The 21,810-nt window shown below is 46.9% G+C and overlaps 1 protein-coding gene across 3 annotated transcripts in view; it reads left to right on the plus strand.

Annotated features, from left to right (window-relative positions):
* Window positions 1-21,810, plus strand: part of osbpl1a (oxysterol binding protein-like 1A) — a 264,088-nt gene that overhangs the window by 74,755 nt on the left and 167,523 nt on the right. For all 3 annotated transcript variants that reach the window (XM_063060473.1, XM_063060482.1, XM_063060490.1), the window contains 2 exons: window positions 11,048-11,129; window positions 16,928-17,034. In XM_063060473.1, coding sequence (XP_062916543.1) covers window positions 11,048-11,129; window positions 16,928-17,034 — 189 coding nt within the window. The remainder of the gene's footprint in view (window positions 1-11,047; window positions 11,130-16,927; window positions 17,035-21,810) is intronic.

Raw genomic sequence — 21,810 nt, forward strand, 5'->3', positions numbered from 1 at the left:
CACATCTACTCTGTCTAGGCCTTTCAAAATTCAGAAGGTTTCAATGAGATCTTGCCTCATCCTTCTAAATTCCAGCGAGTACAGACAACAGAGCCATCAAACAGTACCTCGTATGTTAACCCTCTCATTCCCTGAATCATTCCTATGAACCTCCTCTGAACCCTCTCCAATGCCAGCACATCTTTTCTTAGATGAGTCTAAAACTGTTCACAATACTCAAGGTGAGGCCTAACCAGTGCTTTATAAAGCCTCAGTACCACATCCCTGCTCTTGTATTCTAGACCTCTTGAAACGAATGCTAATATTGCATTTGCCTTCCTCACAACCAACTCAATCTATAAGTTATCCTTTAGAGTGTTCTGCATAAGGACTCTGAAGTCCCTTTCAATCTCAGATTTTTGTATTTTCCACCCCATTTAGAAAATAGTCTGCACATTTACTACTATTACCAAAGTGCACGACCTTGCAATTTCCAACATTGTATTTCATTGTTAGTCCCTTGCCCATTTTCCTAATCTGTCTAAGTCCTTCTGCAGCCTACCTGTTTCCTCAACACTACCTGTCCCTCCATCAATCTTCATACTATCTGCAAACTTGGCAAAATAGCCACCTATTCCATCATCTAAACCATTGATATACAGCTTAAAAAGAAGTGGTCCCAACACCAACTCCTGTGGAACACCACTCGTCACTGGCAGCCTACCAGAAAAGATTCCTTTTGTTCCCACTTGCTGCTTCCTACCAATCAGCCATTGCTAGTAACTTTCCTGTAATACAAGGGGCTCTTAACTTGGTAAACTGGCTCATGTGAGGCACCTTGTCAAAGGCCTTCTGAAAGTCCAAATATACAACATTCACTGCATCCCCTTTATCTATCCTACTTGTAATCTCTTCAAAGAATTCCAACAGGTTCGTCAGGCAAGATATTTCCCTTAAGGAAACCATGCTGACTTTGTCCTATCTTGTCTTGAGTCACCAAGTACTCCACAACCTCATCCCTGACAGTTGACTCCAACATCTTCCCAACCACTGCGGTCAGGCTAACAGGTCTATAATTTCCTTTCTTTTGCCTTCCTCCTTTCTTTTTTATAAATGACCTGGATGAGGAAGTGGAGGGATGGGTTAGTAAATTTGCTGATGACACAAAGGTTGGGGGTGTTATGGATAGTGTGGAGGGTGTCACAGGTTACAGCGGGACATTGATAGGATGCAAAACTGGGCTGAGAAGTGGCAGATGGAGTTCAACACAGATAAGTGTGAGGTGATTCATTTTGATAGGTCAAATATGATGGCAGAATATAGTATTAATGGTAAGACTCTTGGCAGTGTGGAGGATCAGAGGGATCTTGGGGTCCGAGTTCATAGGACACTCAAAGCGGCTGTGCAGGTTGACTCTGTGGTTAAGAAGACATACGGTGCATTGGCCTTCATCAACCGTGGGATTGAGTTTAGGAGCCGAGAGGTAATGTTACAGCTATATAGGACCCTGGTCAGACCCCACTTGGAGTACTGTGCTCAGTTCTGGTCGCCTCACTCCAGGAAGGATGTGGAAACCATAGAAAGGGTGCAGAGGAGATATGCAAGGATGTTGCCTGGATTGGGGAGCATGCCTTATGAGAATAGGTTGAGTGAACTGGGCCTTTTCTCCTTGGAGTGACGGAGGATGAGAGGTGACCTGATAGAGGTGTATAAGATGATGGGAGGCATTGATCATGTGGATAGTCAGAGGCTTTTTTCCGGGGCTGAAATGGTTAACACGAGAGGGCACAGTTTTAAGCTGCTTGGAAGTAGGTATGGAGGAGATGTCAGGGGTAAGTTTTTTACGTAGAGAGTGGTGTGAAATGGGCTAACCGGCGACAGTGGTGGAGGCAGATATGATGAGGTTTTTTAATAGACTCCTGGATAGGTACATGGAGCTTAGAAAAATAGAGGGCTATGGGTAACCCTGGGTAATTTCTAAGGTAAGGACATGTTCGGCACAGCTTTGTGGGCCGAAGGGCCTGTATTGTACTATAGGTTTTCTATGTTTCTTAAAGAGTGGTGTGACATTTAAAAGATTCCAATGATTTTTGAGAGATCATTACTAATGCCTCCACAATCTCTACTGCTATCACTTTCAGAATCCTAGGGTGCAGTTCATCTGGTCCGGGTGACTGATGTACCCTTAGGACTCGCAGCTTTTGAGCATTTTCTCCCTTGTAATAGTAACTGCACTCACTTCTCTCTCCTCACACCCTTCAACATTTGACACGCTGCTAGTGTCTTCCACAGTGAAGACTGATGAAAAATACTCATTTAGTTCATTTGCCATCTCCTTCTCCTCTGTTAATATTTCTCCAGCCTCATTGCCTAGTGGTCCTACATTCAATCTTATCTTTTTTTTTACACACTTGAAAAAGCTTTTACTATCCACTTTGATATTGTTTGCCAGCTTGCTTTCATATTTCATCTTTTCCCTCCTAATGATTCTTTTTGTGCTCTGTAGGTTTTTAGAAGCTTCACAATCATCTGTCTTCCCGCTAGTTTTTGCATTGTTTGTTTTTACCCTTTCTTTTGATTTTACATAAGCTTTGACTTCCCTTGTCAACCACGGTTGTTCTATTTTGCTATTTGAGTATTTCTTTGTTTTTGGAATGCATCTATCTTGTACCTTCATTTTTTTCTCAGAAACTCACGCCATTGCTGCTCTGCTGTCATCCCTGCCAGCATCTCCTTACCATTTACTTTGGCCAACTCCTCTCTCATACCACTGTAATTTCCTTTACTCCACTGAAATAATGCTACGTTAAACTTTACTTTCTCTCTATCAAATATCAAGTTGAACTCAATCATATTAAGCTCCCTAATTACCTCCACTTCATTACATAACATCCAACCCAGTATAGCTGATCCCCTAGCAGGCTCATGATAAGCTGCTCTAAAAAGCCATCTCATAGACAATCAGCAACTTCACTCTCTTGGGATCCATTAACAACCTGATTTTCCCAATTGACCTGCATGTTGAAATCTTCCATGTGCCCTTGTGATGCGCGTTTTTTATTTCCTGTTGTAATCTGTGGTCCACATCTCCGCTACTGTTGGGAGGCCTGTATATAACTGCCATCAGGGTCCTTTTACCCTTGCAGTTTCTTAACTCAACCCACAAGGATGCAATATCTTCCTTTCTCCTTTCACATCTTTCTGCTGATTTGATGCCATTCTTTACCAGCAGAGCCACGCCTCCCCCTCTGCCTACCTTCCTATCCCTCTGATACGATGCACATTCGCCTCCCAACTTCAACCGTCCTTCAGCCATGATTCAGTGATGACCACAACCTCGTCTTCCCCACACAAATACAGATGAACAATGCTTGTCCGAGATGAAAATATCTGTAGATCAAGGAGTGTTTGAATTGAACGGTACAACTGGCAGAAACCAACTCCAGTTACGACATGTTGCTCCAGCTGTCAGTGTTTGTAAAAAGCTTCAGTGGCACCTGCTGTGGTTCCTTTGTGCCTTTCCCTCATAAATGCCCCCCTCCTCATTTCTGAATGTTCAAGTTAAATTTATTATCATAGTACGTGCAGGTTTCCATGTACTAGATTGAGATTCGTTTTCTTGCTGGGATTTACATAAGAATAAGGAAATACAATAGAATCCACAAAAAAGCATACATAAACAAAGACTGACGAACAACAAAGAAGGTAAACTCTGCAAATGAAAAAAAGTACTGAGAACGTGAGTTGTAAAGTGTCCTTGAAAGTGAGTGTCTGGGCCATGATGGAGCTGGCTGAGTTTACAACTTTCTGCAGCCTTTTCCGATTCTCGACAGTGACCCCTCAATACCAGATGGTGATGAAGCCATTTAAGTGTACTCAATGGTATGGAGAGCTTCACACGTGATGGTTTGTGCTGTATTTATCACTTTCCGGAGATCTTTTCCATTCCTGTGAATTGGTGTTTCCATATCAGGTTGTGATGCAACCAGTTGGGATACACTCCACTGTGCATCTGCAGAAGTTTGTCAAGGTGTTTTGTGACAAAACTTCTCATAAAGTAGAGATGCTGTCATACCTTTTTTGTGATGTCACTTACTGTAAGTGCTAGTCCCAGGACAGATCCTCTGATATAACCATATAACAATTACAGCACGGAAACAGGCCATCTCGGCCCTTCTAGTCCGTGCCGAGCTCTTACCCTCTCCTAGTCCCACTGACCTGCACTCAGCCCATAACCCTCCATTCCTTCCCTGTCCACATATCTATCCAATTTAACTTTAAATGACAACATCGAACCTGCCTCAACCACTTCTGCTGGAAGCTCGTTCCACACAGCTACCCCTCTCTGAATAAAGAAGTTCCTCCTCATATTACCCCTAAACTTTTGCCCTTTAACTCTCAACCCATGTCCTCTTGTTTGAATCTTCCCCACTCTGAATGGAAAAAGCTTAACTACGTCAATATGATATGTTGACAAAAGAAATTTAAAGTTACTGACCTTCTCCACCTCCAATCCTCCACTGAGGACTGGCTCATTTACCTCCAGCTTCCTCCTCCTCTTGTCAATAATTATCTCTTTGCTTGTGATTTTGAAAGGATCTGCAGTGAAATTCGGCACCATCCATGACAAAGGAGACACTGGACTGGTACACCATCGTGTACCCTCACTCTCATTCTCCCCACCATTCCCAACCCTCACTCTCATTCTCCCCACCATTCCCAACCCTCACTCTCATTCCCCCCACCATTCCCAACCCTCACCCTCACTCTCATTCTCCCCACCATTCCCAACCCTCACTCTCATTCTCCCCACCATTCCCAACCCTCACTCTCATTCTCCCCACAATTCCAAACCCTCACTCTCATTCTCCCCACCATTCCCAACCCTCACTCTCATTCTCCCCACCATTCCCAACCCTCACTCTCATTCTCATTCTCCCCACCATTCCCAACCCTCACTCTCATTCTCCCCACCATTCCCAACCCTCACTCTCATTCTCCCCACCATTCCCAACCCTCACCCTCACTCTCATTCTCCCCACCATTCCCAACCCTCACTCTCATTCTCCCCACCATTCCCAACCCTCACTCTCATTCTCCCCACCATTCCCAACCCTCACTCTCGTTCTCGTTCTCCCCACCATTCCCAACCCTCACCCTCACTCTCATTCTCCTCACCATTCCCAACCCTCACCCTCACTCTCATTCTCCCCACCATTCCCAACCCTCACTCTCACTCTCATTCTCCCCACCATTCCCAACCCTCACCCTCACTCTCATTCTCTACACCATTCCCAACCCTCACTCTCATTCTCCCCACCATTCCCAACCCTCACTCTCATTCTCACCACCATTCCCAACCCTCACCCTCACTTTCATTCTCCCCACCATTCCCAACCTTAACTCTCATTCTCCCCACCATTCCCAACCCTGACCCTCACTCTCCCCACCATTCCCAACCCTCACTCTCATTCTCCCCACCATTCTCAACCCTCACTCTCATTTTCCCCACCATTCCCAACCCTCACCCTCACTCTCATTCCCCCACCATTCCCAACCCTCACTCTCATTCTCCCCACCATCGTGTACCCTCACTCTCATTCTCCCCACCATTCCCAACCCTCACTCTCATTCTCCCCACTATTCCCAACCCTCACTCTCATTCTCCCCACCATTCCCAACCCTCACTCTCATTCTCCCCACTATTCCCAACCCTCACTCTCATTCTCCCCACCATTCCCAACCCTCACCCTCACTCTCATTCTCCCTACTATTCCCAACCCTCACTCTCATTCTCCCCACCATTCCCAACCCTCACCCTCACTCTCATTCTCTCCACCATTCCCAACCCTCACTCTCATTCTCCCCACCATTCCCAACCCTCACTCTCATTCTCTGCACCATTCCCAACCCTCACCCTCACTCTCCCCACCATTCCCAACCCTCACTCTCATTCTCCCCACCATTCCCAACCCTCACTCTCGTTCTCCCCACCATTCCCAACCCTCACCCTCACTCTCATTCCCCCACCATTCCCAACCCTCACTCTCATTCTCCCCACCATCGTGTACCCTCACTCTCATTCTCTCCACCATTCCCAACGCTCACGCTCATTCTCCCCACCATTCCCAACCCTCACCCTCACTCTCATTCTCCCCACCATTCCCAACCCTCACTCTCATTCTCCCCACCATTCCCAACCCTCACTCTCATTCTCCCCACCATTCCCAACCCTCACCCTCACTCTCATTCTCCCCACCATTTCCAACCCTCACTCTCATTCTGCCCACCATTCCCAACCCTCACTCTCATTCTCCCCACCATTCCCAACCCTCACCCTCACTCTCATTCTCTCCACCATTCCCAACCCTCACTCTCATTCTCCCCACCATTCCCAACCCTCACTCTCATTCTCCCCACCATTCCCAACCCTCACTCTCATTCTCTCCACCATTCCCAACCCTCACTCTCATTCTCCCCACCATTCCCAATCCTCACCCTCACTTTCATTCTCCCCACCATTTCCATCCCTCACTCTCATTCTGCACACCATTCCCAACCCTCACTCTCATTCTCCCCAGCATTCCCAACCCTCACCCTCACTCTCATTCTCTCCACCATTCCCAACCCTCACTCTCATTCTCCCCACCATTCCCAACCCTCACTCTCATTCTCCCCACCATTCCCAACCCTCACTCTCATTCTCCCCACCATTCCCAAGCCTCACTCTCATTCTCCCCACCATTCCCAACCCTCACCCTCACTTTCATTCTCCCCACCATTCCCAACCCTCACCCTCACTCTCATTCTCCCCACCATTCCCAACCCTCACCCTCACTCTCATTCTCTCCACCATTCCCAACCCTCACTCTCATTCTCCCCACCATTCCCAACCCTCACCCTCACTCTCATTCTCCCCACCATTCCCAACCCACGCTCTCATTCTCCCCACCATTCCCAACCCTCACCCTCACTCTCCCCACCATTCCCAACCCTCACCCTCACTCTCATTCCCCCACCATTCCCAACCCTCACTCTCATTCTCCCACCATTCCCAACCCTCACTCTCATTCTCCCCACCATCGTGTACCCTCACTCTCATTCTCTCCACCATTCCCAACCCTCACTCTCATTCTCCCCACCATTCCCAACCCTCACCCTCACTCTCATTCTCCCCACCATTCCCAACCCTCACTCTCATTCTCCCCACCATTCCCAACCCTCACCCTCACTTTCATTCTCCCCACCATTCCCAACCCTCACTCTCATTCTCCCCACCATTCCCAACCCGCACCCTCACTCTCCCCACCTTTCCCAACCCTCACTCTCATTCTCCCCACCATTCCCAACCCTCACCCTCACTTTCATTCCCCCACCATTCCCAACCCTCACTCTCATTCTCCCCACCATTGTGTACCTTCACTCTCATTCTCTCCACCATTCCCAACCCTCACTCTCATTCTCCCCACCATCGTGTACCCTCACTCTCATTCTCTCCACCATTCCCAACCCTCACTCTCATTCTCCCCACCATTCCCAACCCTCACTCTCATTCTCCCCACCATTCCCAACCCTCACCCTCACTCTCATTCTCTCCACCATTCCCAACCCTCATTCTCATTCTCCCTACCATTCCCAACCCTCACCCTCACTCTCCCCACCATTCCCAACCCTCACTCTCATTCTCCCCACCATTCCCAATCCTCACTCTCATTCACCCCACCATTCCCAACCCTCACCCTCACTCTCATTCCCCCACCATTCCCAACCCTCACTCTCATTCTCCCCACCATCGTGTACCCTCACTCTCATTCTCTCCACCATTCCCAACCCTCACTCTCATTCTCCCCACCATTCCCAACCCTCACTCTCATTCTCTCCACCATTCCCAACCCTCACCCTCACTCTCATTCTCTCCACCATTCCCAACCCTCAGTCTCATTCTCCCCACTATTCCCAACCCTCACTCTCATTCTCCCCACCATTCCCAACCCTCACTCTCATTCTCCCCACTATTCCCAACCCTCACTCTGATTCTCCCCACCATTCCCAACCCTCGCCCTCACTCTCATTCTCCCCACCATTCCCAACCCTCACTCTCATTCTCCCCACCATTCCCAACCCTCACTCTCATTCTCCCCACCATTCCCAACCCTCACTCTCACTCTCATTCTCTCCACCATTCCCAAGCCTCACTCTCATTCTCCCCACCATTCCCAACCCTCACTCTCATTCTCTCCACCATTCCCAACCCTCACTCTCATTCTCTGCACCATTCCCAACCCTCACTCTCACTCTCATTCTCCCCACCATTCCCAACACTCACTCTCATTCTCCCCACCATTCCCAACCATCACTCTCATTCTCCCCACCATTCCCAACCCTCACCCTCACTCTCATTCTCCCCACCATTCCCAACCCTCACTCTCATTCTCCCCACCATTCCCAACCCTCACTCGCATTCTCCCCACCATTCCCAACCCTCACTCTCATTCTCCCCACCATTCCCAACCCTCACCCTCACTCTCATTCTCCCCACCATTTCCAACCCACACTCTCATTCTCCCCACCATTCCCAACCCTCACTCTCATTCTCCCCAACATTCCCAACCCTCAGTCTCATTCTCCCCACCATTCCCAACCCTCACTCTCATTCTCCCCACCATTCCCAACCCTCACTCTCATTCTCCCCACCATTCCCAACCCTCACTCTCACTCTCATTCTCTCCACCATTCCCAAGCCTCACTCTCATTCTCCCCACCATTCCCAACCCTCACTCTCACTCTCATTCTCCCCACCATTCCCAACACTCACTCTCATTCTCCCCACCATTCCCAACCATCACTCTCATTCTCCCCACCATTCCCAACCCTCACCCTCACTCTCATTCTCCCCACCATTCCCAACCCTCACTCTCATTCTCCCCACCATTCCCAACCCTCACTCGCATTCTCCCCACCATTCCCAACCCTCACTCTCATTCTCCCCACCATTCCCAACCCTCACCCTCACTCTCATTCTCCCCACCATTTCCAACCCACACTCTCATTCTCCCCACCATTCCCAACCCTCACTCTCATTCTCCCCAACATTCCCAACCCTCAGTCTCATTCTCCCCACCATTCCCAACCCTCACTCTCATTCTCCCCACCATTCCCAACCCTCACTCTCATTCTCTCCACCATTCCCGACCCTCACTCTCACTCTCATTCTCCGCACCATTCCCAACCCTCACCCTCACTCTCATTCTCCCCACCATTCCCAACCCTCACTCTCATTCTCCCCACCATTCCCAACCTTCACCCTCACTCTCATTCTCCCCACCATTCCCAACCCTCACTCTCATTCTCCCCACCATTCCCAACCCTCACTCTCATTCTCCCCACCATTCCCAACCTTCACTCTCATTCTCCCCACCATTCCCAACCCTCATTCTCATTCTCCCCTCCATTCCCAACCCTCACTCTCATTCTCCCCACCATTCCCAACCCTCATTCTCATTCTCTCCACCATTCCCAACCCTCACCCTCTCTCTCATTCTCCCCACCATTCCCAACCCTCATTCTCATTCTCCCCACCATTCCCAACCCTCACTTTCATTCTCCCCACCATTCCCAACCCTCACTCTCATTCTGCCCACCATTCCCAAACCTCACTCTCATTCTCCCCACCATTCCCAACCCTCACTCTCATTCTCTCCACCATTCCCAACCCTCACTCTCATTCTCTCCGCCATTCCCAACTCAGTGCCTTGATTGATGCCCAGTGAGTCAAAAGCCTTCCTCACCACTTTGTCTACCTGAGTGCCACTTTCAGGGAACCATGTACTTGTACTTCTAGGGCCTTCTGTTCTACAATACTCCCTGGGACACCACCATTGACTGTGGAAGCCCTGCCCCAATTTTTCTTCCCAAAATGCAGCGTCTCGTGTTTAAACTCGTATTTGCTGTTCCTTGGCCCACCAACCCAGCTGATCAAGATCCCTCTGATTCCATACCAAGCTGTGATACAGGAAGGGGGTTTCGACTGAATTCCTCTTGAGTTTTGTGGTAGCTTCCTTAGACTGAAAATCCTTCAGATACACTTCCCCCATGTGAGAACGCATTCTCCCTGCACTCACTCCATCAGTCTGAGGAATCGGGACTGTGGTCTCTCTGTGTCCTTCACTTTCACTCAGTCGAGCAAGTGCACTAGATTCTACAATTCAAAAACATTAAACTTGTGTATGCTTTTTATAGGGTGAGTGGCTTTAATTTCCTGGGTGTTAATATCTCAGGGATTTGTCCCGTGCCCAGTGTATTGATGCAGTCGTGATGCAGTGGCTCTTTTGAGGAGATTTGGTAGGTCACTGAAGACCTGCACATTTCTACAGATGTACAGTGGAGAGCATTTTGACCGGTTGCATTACGACCTGATATGGAGGCTTCAATGTCTGGCATAGCAAGGGACTGCGAAGGTTTGTAGAGTTAGCCAGGTCCATCACAAGTTCCACCCCCCCACCCCCACACCATCAAGAGCAACTTCAAGAGGTGGTGACTCAAGAAGGGGGCATATATACCCTCACCAGCTGGGACTTTCCTTATTCTCATTGCTACCATCAGGGAGGAGGTACCGGAGCCTGAGACCAACACTCAGTGATTCAGGAGCAGTCCTTTCCCTCTGCTGTCAGATTATGAATGGCCCATGAACATTACCTCGCCAATCCTGTTGTTTTTGCACTATTTATGTATTTTGTAATTTATAGTAATTTTAGGCCGCCACAAAAAGTACGACACAAGTAATGAGTGGATCTGCAGGGAGTAGCACTCTGCGTTGAGGTGAAGTTTACATCGTCTAAGTCAGTGGCAATAGGCCTGACTCTAATTCTGAATCTTGGTTTCCTGCTGAAGTATCTCGAGTGGAGACTTGAAACCTCACATCACTCAGGCAATAGGATCTACTACAGAACCAAGTCTGTTAGACCGACAGCCCTGGTAGCAGGTGCCTTTCACGTCATGACTTGTGTAGATGTGTCCATTAGGACAGAGGTTGTCCATTGCTGTTCATTGTTCTATCTTCTACTCACAGACGGTGCAGAGCTGCCATCAGAAGGTGGAGAAGGAGGTTTCCAACTTGCTCTCCCTGGTTGGTGGTCCGGAGTTTATAAAAGGTAATGAAGTTTTTCACAACTACACTTACATCTTTTGGAGAACCACGTTCTGCAAATGCTAGAATGTGGAGCAATAAGCAAACTATTGGAGGAACTTGGCAGGTCAGGAAACATTTGTGCAGAGAAACGGGCAGCAGATGCTTCAGTTTGAGGTTTGACGCAGGTTTTCATTCCAAAATATCAATCATTTCTCTACCACCACAGGTTCTGCTCGACCCGCTAAGTTCCCCTAGGGGTCTGTTTTTTGTTCAGTGTGTGGCTGCCCTTGTCTTCAGTGTTAAAGTGAATCAGAATCACTGACAAACGTCGTGAAATCTGTTTTGCGGCAGCATTACAGTGCAAGGCGTAGGTTATAAAACTAATAACGTGAAGGAGGAATAATGAGGTGGTGTTCATAGACCATTCAGAAATCTGATGGTGGAGGAGAAGTTGTTCCTGAATAATTGACTGTGCCCGCAATGCTCCTATACCTCTTCCCTGATGGTAGTAATGAGAAGGGGGTGTATCCCGCACGGTGAGGGTCCTTCATTGGATGCCGCCTTGAGACACTGCCTCTAGAAGATGCCCTTGATGGTGAGGAGGGATGTGCCTGTGACGAAGCTGGCTGAGTCTGCAACCGCCCGAGCTGTTTGCGATCCTGTGCACTGCGACCCTCTGCAGCCGTTTGCGATCCTGTGCACTACAACCCTCTGCAGCCGTTTGCGGTCCTGTGCATTACAAATCTCTGCAGCCGTTTGCGGTGCTGTGCACTACAACCCTCTGCAGCCGTTTGCGATCCTGTGCATTACAACCCTCTGCAGCCGTTTGCGGTGCTGTGCATTACAAATCTCTGCAGCTGTTTGCGATGCTGTGCTCTACAACCCTCTGGAGCCGTTTGCGAACCTGCCTCCATACCGGGCTTTGACGCAACCGGTCAGAATGCTTTTCATTGTACACCTGCACCTGTTGAAGTCTGTACAAATCTCTGGTGACATGCCAGATCTCTTCAAACTCCTAATAAAGCAGAGCCGCTGGCTGTCGTCTTTGTGATTACTTCTGTGTGTTGGTCTCGGTACAGATCTTCCAAGCTGTTGATGCCCTGTGTTGGGTACATGTTGTCTTTGTACCCACAGCACAGCCAGTTCTCAGCTCTGGTCTAATGGTTGGTATTATCAGCATGGAGTGCTCCCCAGTCTAGGATTTTCATGGACCCTCCACACTGCAGTGTTAGAACGTAGAACAGTACAGCACAGGAACAGGCCCTTCAGCCCAACATATCTGTGCTGACTGTGATGCCAATTTAAACCAATCTCATCTGCCTGTGTATGATCCCTGCCTGTTCATGTGGCTGTCTAAATACCTCTCAAATATTTATATTGGATCTGCTTCTACCATCTCACCTGGTCACACATTTCACGTACCCACCACTCCCTGTATTTAAAAAATATCTCATAAACTTTAAACTTTCCCCCCTCACCTGATAAAAAAGCCTGAAAGCACATATCACCAGGGTCAAGGAGAGCTTTTACCCTACTGTTATAAGATGGACTGTTGAGCTCACAATCTACCTTGCTATGATCTTGCACCTTATTGTCTGCCTGTATTGCAATTTCTCTATAATTGTAACACTTTATTCTGCATTCTGTTATTGTTTTCCCAAATGCACTGTGTAATGAATTGATCTGTGTGAATAGTACGCAAGACTAGGTTTTCACTGTGTCACGGTACATGTGCAATAGTAAATCAATTCCAATTGAAAATTATTTTATTTAGAGATACAGAGCTGAATAAGCCCTACTGGCCCTTCGAGTCACACTGCGAAGGAGCCCCTGACAGCCCTGATTTAAACCTAATCAGGTCACGGGATAACTTACAATCACCAGACTTGGATGCAACCAGTCAGAATGCTTTTCTCTGTATTTTTGGATTGTCGGAGGAAACCAGAGGACCCAGAGAAAGCCTACACATTCCATGGGGAAGGCTTACAGAGACTCCTATAGAGGACACTGGGATTGAACTCCCGACTCTGATGCCCCGAGCTCGAATAGTGTTGAGCTAACCACTACGCTACTGTGGCACCCTTACTCTAGTGTTCAGCACAGTGGAAAAAGAGACACTGACGTTCTACCATGTCTATGCCTCGTGTAATTTGAAAAGTCTCTTATCAGATCTCCTCTCAGCCTCCTACACTTCAGGAAAAACAGCCTAAATTGGCTCAGCCTCTACCGCTAGCTAATCGGTAGTGGAGATGGGCTACCTGTGTCTCTCCTCTCCCTCGTGGAATCGTGCAGCACAGAAAGAAACCACTCATCCCTTTGAGGGTATCTGTTAGAGAGGGCCGAGTCCATAACTCACTGAAAGTGGCTGCATGTGTCAATACAGCATCAAAGCATGTTTGCCTTTATCAGTTGAAGCTTTGTGTTCAAGAGTCAGGAAGTTATGTTGCAGCTTTAAAAAACTGGATTAGATTGTAAAATCTGGTTAAATTGTCTGATTGTAAAACACTTATGTTCTGGTCGCCCCACTGTAGGAAGGATGTGGAGGCTTTGGAGAGGGTGCAGAAGAGGTTCACTGGGATGAACATAGAAGGTTCTGGAAGAACTCGGGGTTAGGCAGCATCTATGAAGGCTATCAGATGGTCAATATTTCAGGTTGACATCCTTCATCAGGACTTGCCAAGATGTTGCCTGGATTAGATGATATGAGGTATAAAAAGAGGTTGGACACCGGTGCGGTGGAGGATGAGGGGGAGACCTGATTGATGTTTATAAGATTATGAGAGGCAGAGATAGGGCAGACAATTAGAATCTTTCTCCCAGGGTAAAAATGTATTTAAGAGGACGTAGCTTTAAGGTAAGAAGGGGAATGTTTAAAGATGATTAGCTTTTGTTCTTACACAGTGGTGAGTAGTGGTGGAAGCAAATACAATTGTGGTGTTGAAGAGGCTTTAGGCACATGAATGTGGATCGTGTCCGCACTGCTGGGATTACTTAGGTGTCATTAACTTAATTTGTTTGACATAAGATGATGAGCCAAAGGGCTTCTTTCTGTGCTGTTCTGATCTATGTTCTATCATTCAGATAGCACCACCCCCCCCCAGCTCTCTGTCAAGACACAAAGTATTGATGGTCACATGTACCAAGATACAGTGAAAAGCTTGTCTTGTGTACTGTGTATACAGATCAAATCATTATATAGTGGATTGAGTGAGAATAAGGTAAAACAATAACAATGCAGAATAAAACTGCTGAAAAAATGCGATGCAGTTAAACAATAAAGCGCAAGATCATAATGAGGTAGATTGTGAGACCGAGGCCCAAGAAGTAGTTGCAAAGATCTCATGGAACCCTTCTGAAAGAAAGCAGGAGATGACGTGGGGGGCGGGGGGAAGAGTTGGGGGGAGTGCACAGGAAGATCCCTTCGTACTGTACTCTCTCAGCAATGTGGTGCATGTGTCAGCTGAGGTTTCTAGACAGGGATTTCCTTCTATCTCAGAGTGGAACCCCTCAGTGGCTGGTATGCAGGCCAGTGGAGAGAGGATGGGACTGGAGATGGGCTAGTGTGAGCTAGATAGGGGTCTCTGTGTCAATGATTCCAGTAATTCATTTGATTTGACGATCCCAGTCATGTCTTTAAAGAAGATGATTATTTAAGATTGTTGTTTATTTTCCAGCTTTTAAAACTAGGAAATAAGCCTTGCTTATGGAAGTGAACACACTCATTATATTGTGTTCAGTCCTGTTTCCCTCATAGGAAGGATGTGAAAGTTTTAGAGAGGGTGCAGAGGAGGTTTACCAGGATACTGCCTGGATTAGAGAGCATGTCTTATGAGGAAAGGTTGAGCGAGCTAGGTCTTCCTGGAGTGGAGGCTGGGAGGTAACTTGATAGGGGTGTATAAAATAATAAGAGACATAGATAAAGGAGCAAACAGAGATTTTATCCAGGGGTGAAAATGGCTAATACAAGAGGCCATAATTTTAAGGTGATTGGAGGAATGTATGGGCTGGATGTCAGAAGTAGGCTTTTTACACGGAGTGGTGGTTGCATGGAACTCGCTGTTAGGGGTGATGGGAAAGGTAAGGGTTAGCTTGACCTTAGAGTAGGCTAAAAGGTTGTTACAACATTGTGGGCTGAAGGGCCTGTACTGTGATGTGTTGTTCAATGTTTTATGTTCTATTATTCCCTCCTCCTCCTGCATATAAATGATCCAGAGAGCTGGAACTAATTTAAATGCGGACATAAAAGTCTTGAAGCTCAAGATAAAGATGCTTCAGTATTCTGAAAGGATATTTATTAGGAGCTAATCTTGAAGTGAGACCTGTGTGCTGTTCCTAGGTTTGAAGTGTTATGCATAAGATACCTTTGGTTTGAAGGTATGCTGTGGTCTATCAGGATGTTTTAAAGTGCAATTAAAATTTAGTTCTCTGCTGATTTTACTTGTTCTTGTTGAAAACGTGTCTTTAATTGATGTGCTGAGGGATCTTGGGGTCTAAGTCTGTAGATGCTTGCAGTTCTGGCCAGAATGGTTACCAAACCCAGTCGTAATACATTAGGATAGGATGGTTTCTAGTCATAGTCATAGTCATACTTTATTGATCCCGGGTGAAATTGGTTTTCGTTACAGTTGCACCATAAATAATAAATAGTAATAGAACCATAAATAGTTAAATAGTAATATGTAAATTATGCCAGTAAACTATGAAATAAGTCCAGGACTCAGCCTATTGGCTCAGGGTGTCTGACCCTCCAAGGGAGGAGTTGTAAAGTTTGATGGCCACAGGCAGGAATGACTTCCTATGATGCTCTGTGTTGCATCTCGGTGGAATGAGTCTCTGGCTGAATGTACTCCTGTGCCCACCCAGTACATTATGTAGTGGATGGGAGACATTGTCCAAGATGGCATGCAACTTCGACAGCATCCTCTTTTCAGACACCACCGTGAGAGAGTTCAGTTCCATCCACACAGCATCACTGGCCTTACGAATGAGTTTGTTGATTCTGTTGGTGTCTGCTACCCTCAGCCTGCTGCCCCAGCACACAACAGCAAACATGATAGCACTGGCCACCACAGACTCGTAGAACATCCTCAGCATCGTCCGACAGATGTTAAAGGACCTCAGTCTCCTCAGGAAGTAGAGATGGCTCTGTCCCTTCTTGTAGACAGCCTCAGTGTTCTTTGACCAGTCCAGTTTATTGTCAATTCTATGAAGCGTAGATAAAAATTGATGAGGATAACAGGAGATATGCCAAATTTCTTTTGCCTCCTGAGGAAGTAGAAGCACTGATGAACTTTTTTGATTGGTTGGAGCAGAGCAGGCTATTGGTGATGTTCACTCCAAGGAATTTGAAACTTTTTGTGTGGGGCAAAAGCAGTAGAGAGTGAGCAGTATACATGGTAATTATAAATACAACAAAAAATGCAATGATAATCACAAAGCAGCCCACCTTAGTTTAAAATCCTGATTCTAAATCCCTCTGTTTCTTCCTTTCTGATTCTTTCCCCATAGAGCTCCCCAAACCTGCTGCATTCTTCCAAGTCCGGCACCTAGTAATTGCTGGATTTTAATTACAGCAAAGTCTCAATATTATGGCTCCTGGAAGGTTTCAGTGTCATCCCTTTCCTCTTTGAGGCCACGACTTTAAAGCTATCACTGATGCCAAGGTTTTGGTTAATTGCCCGAATGCCTCCATGTGTGACAGAGCAGTTGGTACCTGAGAGGTTCTATCCTGTTAAAAGCTACTACCTTTTGTTTTGAAGCTGAATTAAGTGAAGTGGCAGCACTACTGACAAGATCTCCATTTCACTTGCTATGTTACAGGACTGCCTCCTCGAGTTACGCAGAAGTTGAAGGACGTCTCCGAATCCTCGAGAATTGCGAGCGAGGCCCTATCTAACTGTATTGTGCTCATCGAAAAGCAAGAAGTGGTTGGTATTAGTTTTACTCCTCTTGGAAATAACAAAGGAAGTAATCTTGAGCAACACACACAAAATGCTGGAGGAACTCAGCTGATCAGGCAGCATCTATGGAGGCTTTTCTGCCCATTATTTTGATTCTGTAAAAGAGCTTTCCAATGTGTACAATACAGCCACAGAACAGAGAAACAGGCCCTTCAGCCCACCGATCCATGCTGGCTACAGCTTCCTCCACAGTAGTACCAATTGCCCAAGTTTAGGCAATGACTCTCCAAGTCCTTTACTCCATTTACCCACTTAAACACCCCTTAACAATTGTATCCACCTGCACCACTTCCTGTGGCAGCTCATTCCAGATACACCCTATCCTCTGTACAAACAAGTTACCGCTCAGGTACCTTTTAAATCGTTCTCCTCCTATCTGAAATCTAGGGCTCTAATTTTAGTCTCCCTAACCCAGGGGAAAAGACTATGACTGTCCACCTTGTCCATACCCCTTGTGATTTTATAAACTTTACTGTAGAATCTGCAGAGGGTGTTGAAAAGATTTGCAAGGATTTTGCCAGACGAAAGGACTTGAATCACAAGGAAGGACTGGACAGGTTGGGACTGTTTTCCCTGTATCAGGAGGCTAAAGGACGACCTTGTAGAGATTTATAAAATCATGTTGGGCATAGATAGATTAGATGGTCTAAAATCTATTATCTCATGGTATCTCAAGACCAATAGGGTGTAGGTTTAAGTTGAGAGGAAAGAGTTTTAAAGGGGATCTGAAGGTACAGATCCCTTTTAAACAGAGTGGTTGACATCTGGAACTCTCTGCCAGTGAAGGTGATGGAATCTGATATAATCTTTGCATTCAGCAGGGATTAGATGGGTACTTAAATAGGCAAGGTGTTGAAGTAGACTGTCCTAAAATGGGCAAATGAAATGCTCAATAGGGCAATAAGGTCAGCATTGAAATGATGGGCCAAAGGTCCTACCTCTGTGCTGTTCGACTCATGAGTTGATTGCCTTTTTGTTACCCTGCTATTGTCCATTTCATTCTTGCTGCCTCTGAGAAGAGGAGGGGAGGAAGGACTTGTGCCTACAAACCTTCTCACCTCCCTTTGGAATGTAGGAACTGCAGCCTCAGGTCATTGTACAGCCAGCTCCTGTGGTAGGTAACCTGTTTCAGGTAGATATGGGCCTCAGGACATTGAGAGGAAAGCCTCAAATCGTGCCAGATCTGTGTCGTATCCACCCAACAGACCAGAAGCAACCACAGTTCAACTGCGTGCCCAAATAATAGCTATGACAGTGTGAACAACAGGAATTCTGCAGATGCTGGAAATTCAAGCAACATACATCAAAGTTGCTGGTGAACGCAGCAGGCCAGGCAGCATCTATAGGAAGAAGCGCAGTCGACGTTTCAGGCCGAGACCCTTCGTCAGGACTAACTGAAGGAAGAGTGAGTAAGGGATTTGAAAGCTGGAGGGGGAGGGGGAGATGCAAAATGATAGGAGAAGACAGGAGGGGGAGGGATGGAGCCGAGAGCTGGACAGGTGATAGGCAGAAGGGGATACGAGAGGATCATGGGACAGGAGGTCCGGGAAGAAAGATGGGGGGGGGGTGACCCAGAGGATGGGCAAGAGGTATATTCAGAGGGACAGAGGGAGAAAAAGGAGAGTGAGAGAAAGAATGTGTGCATTAAAAAGAGTAACAGATGGGGTACGAGGGGGAGGTGGGGCCTAGCGGAAGTTAGAGAAGTCAATGTTCATGCCATCAGGTTGGAGGCTACCCATACGGAATATAAGGTGTTGTTCCTCCAACCTGAGTGTGGCTTCATCTTTACAGTAGAGGAGGCCGTGGATAGACATGTCAGAATGGGAATGGGATGTGGAATTAAAATGTGTGGCCACTGGGAGATCCTGCTTTCTCTGGCAGCTTCTAAAGTAGGTTACATGGTCGGCACAGCATTGTGAGCCGAAGGGCCTGTAATGTGCTGTAGATTTTTAGAAGTTCCGCTAGGCCCCACCTCCCCCTCGTACCCCATCTGTTACTCTTTTTAATGCACACATTCTTTCTCTCACTCTCCTTTTTCTCCCTCTGTCCCTCTGAATATACCTCTTGCCCATCCTCTGGGTCACCCCCCCCCCCCTTGTCTTTCTTCCCGGACCTCCTGTCCCATGATCCTCTCGTATCCCCTTCTGCCTATCACCTTTCCAGCTCTCGGCTCTATCCCTCCCCCTCCTGTCTTCTCCTATCATTTTGCATCTCCCCCTCCCCCTCCAGCTTTCAAATCCCTTACTCACTCTTCCTTCAGTTAGTCCTGACGAAGGGTCTCGGCCTGAAACGTCGACTGTACCTCTTCCTATAGATGCTGCCTGGCCTGCTGCGTTCACCAGCAACTTTGATGTATGTTGCTATGACAGTGTGGTTGCTTTGGAGTCTCACTGCTGGTAAGTCAGTATTGAATCCAACAGAGGAGCAATATCTGGACAGTGGAAGACTTTCAACATGAGCCAATGTAAAGTTCTTGTCAGGAACTCTGTTTACATAATAAGTGTTTGGTAGAGGGTACATGAAAATATTTTAATATTGGTGGCCAACCTGTGTTGTTCTCCTTAGACCATCGGAGGCCGAAGGGAGACCTGGTAGAGGTTTGTAAAATTTTGAGAGACATTGACAGGGTAGAGGGTCAGAATCTCTTCTCCAGGGTAGAAATGTCAAACACAAGTGGACATGCATTTATGCAGAATGATGTGTGCCTGGAATGAGTTACCAGGGGTGGGGGTAGAAGCAGGCATTGTGGAGTTTGAGGCTTTTAGACAGATGCATGAATATGAAGAGAATGGAAGGATAGGGTTGACGGATGCACAGGCGAAGGACATTTAATATGAATTGGCATCAAGACTGGCTGAGTGGCCTGTCCAGTGCTGTACTGTTCTAATCTCACCTAAGCTGGTCCTTTTACCCATGTTTAGCCCAGTACTCTTAACCTTTCCTATACAGTACATGTACTTATACAAATGTCTTTTAAGTATTGTTGCATCTGAGTCAACCACTTCCTCTGGCAGGTCATTCCAAGTAGTGACCACAATGTGACCTCAAGTCCCTTTTAAATCTTGTTCCTCTCAACTTGACCTGCCTGCCCCTCCCCCCAGTTTTTGGATCGCTTTGCCTGAGGGAAAGACCGAGGGTAAATTCACATTCTTGATTTTGTACGCCTCCCTTTTGGGTGCAGTCTTCCATTGATTCTGTTATGGCTATTGGATTTACTGAGTATGCCCACAAGAAAATGAATCTCAGGGTTGTATAGGGTCAGAATTTGAATCAGGTTTATTATCACCAGCATGGGTCATGAAATTTGTTAACTTAGCAGCAGCAGCAGTTCAATGCAATACATAATCTAGAAGAAAATAAATAAATCTATTACAGTATATGTTTATTGAATAGATATAAAATTGTGCAAAATAAGGAATTATATATATTTAAAAAAAAGTGAGGTAGTGTTCATGGGTTCAGTGTCCATTTAGGAATCAGATGGCAGAGGGGAAGAAGCTGTTCCTGAATCGCTGAGTGTGTGCCTTCAGGTTTCTGTATCTCCTACCTGATGGTAACAGTGAGAAAAGGGCATGCCCTGGGTGCTGGAGGTCCTTAATAATGCATCCTGCCTTTCTGAGACACTGCTCCTTGAAGATGTCCTGAGTACTTTGTAGGCTAGTGCCCAAGATGAAGCCAACTAAATTTACAACCCTCTGCAGCTTCTTTCAGTCCTGTGCTGTAGCCTCCCCCGCCCCCCCGTATACCAGACAGTGATGCAGCCTGTCAGAATGCTCTCCACGATACATCTATAAAAGTTTTTGAGTGTTTTGTTGACGTACCAAATCTCTTCAAACTCCTAATGAAGTATAGTCGTTGTCTTGCTTTCTTGATAGCTGCATTGATATGTTGGGACCAGGTTAGGTGCTCAGAGATCTTGATACCCAGGAACTTGAAACTGCTCACTCTCTCCACTTCTGATCCCTCTATGAGGATTGGTATGTGTTCCTTTGTCTTACCCTTCCTGAAGTCCACAATCAGCTCTTTCGTCTTACTGACATTGAGTGCCAGGTTGTTGCTATGACACCACGCCACTAGCTGATATATCTCACTCCTGTATGTCCTGACTTTGATAATAAATTTCCTTTGAGCTCTGAACTCTATAACATCACTTCTCAGCTTTGTATGTTCTAAGGAATAAAATCTCAATCTACCAAGCGGTGCCTATAACCCAGTCCCTTGAGTCCAGACGACATTGTCATAAGCTTCTTTGCACTCGTTCCAACTTAATGACATTCTATCCTTCCAGTAAAATGGCAGTGAACTTGGTGGCAGTGGCCTTTCTGGGCCCATCCAGTGGTGTAATAGTTCATCCTTTACGTCTTGCAAGACACTGCTGAATATGAGGAACACCAAGTACTGTCGGTCTACCTCGCTAGCAAGTTGCTGATATTGGTGGAGCACGGCACGGGCTTGTTGCGTACCGTGTTGCCTGCTAAATCCACCCAAAGAAAGAGACGGTGCACGGTCCAACAAATGGTGTAAATGATTGTCTTGGATGTTTTTATTGTGATCACAAGACTCTTTTGGTCATTGGTAATGTGGAATACTGCAAGTCTGTTTCATTGGCGAGAATCTCGGGGGATCTGTGTGCCTTTCGTTTTTGTATGGACCAGGCCCTCAAGCCGCACCGTCGCCTGCTGCGGTTGCCCAGGGGAGGAGTTGTCAGAGACGGTGTGGGAGAGAGCAGAGGCAGGGTGGGTG

Source organism: Mobula hypostoma, chromosome 1, assembly GCF_963921235.1.
Source record: "Mobula hypostoma chromosome 1, sMobHyp1.1, whole genome shotgun sequence".
Lineage (NCBI taxonomy): Eukaryota > Metazoa > Chordata > Chondrichthyes > Myliobatiformes > Myliobatidae > Mobula > Mobula hypostoma.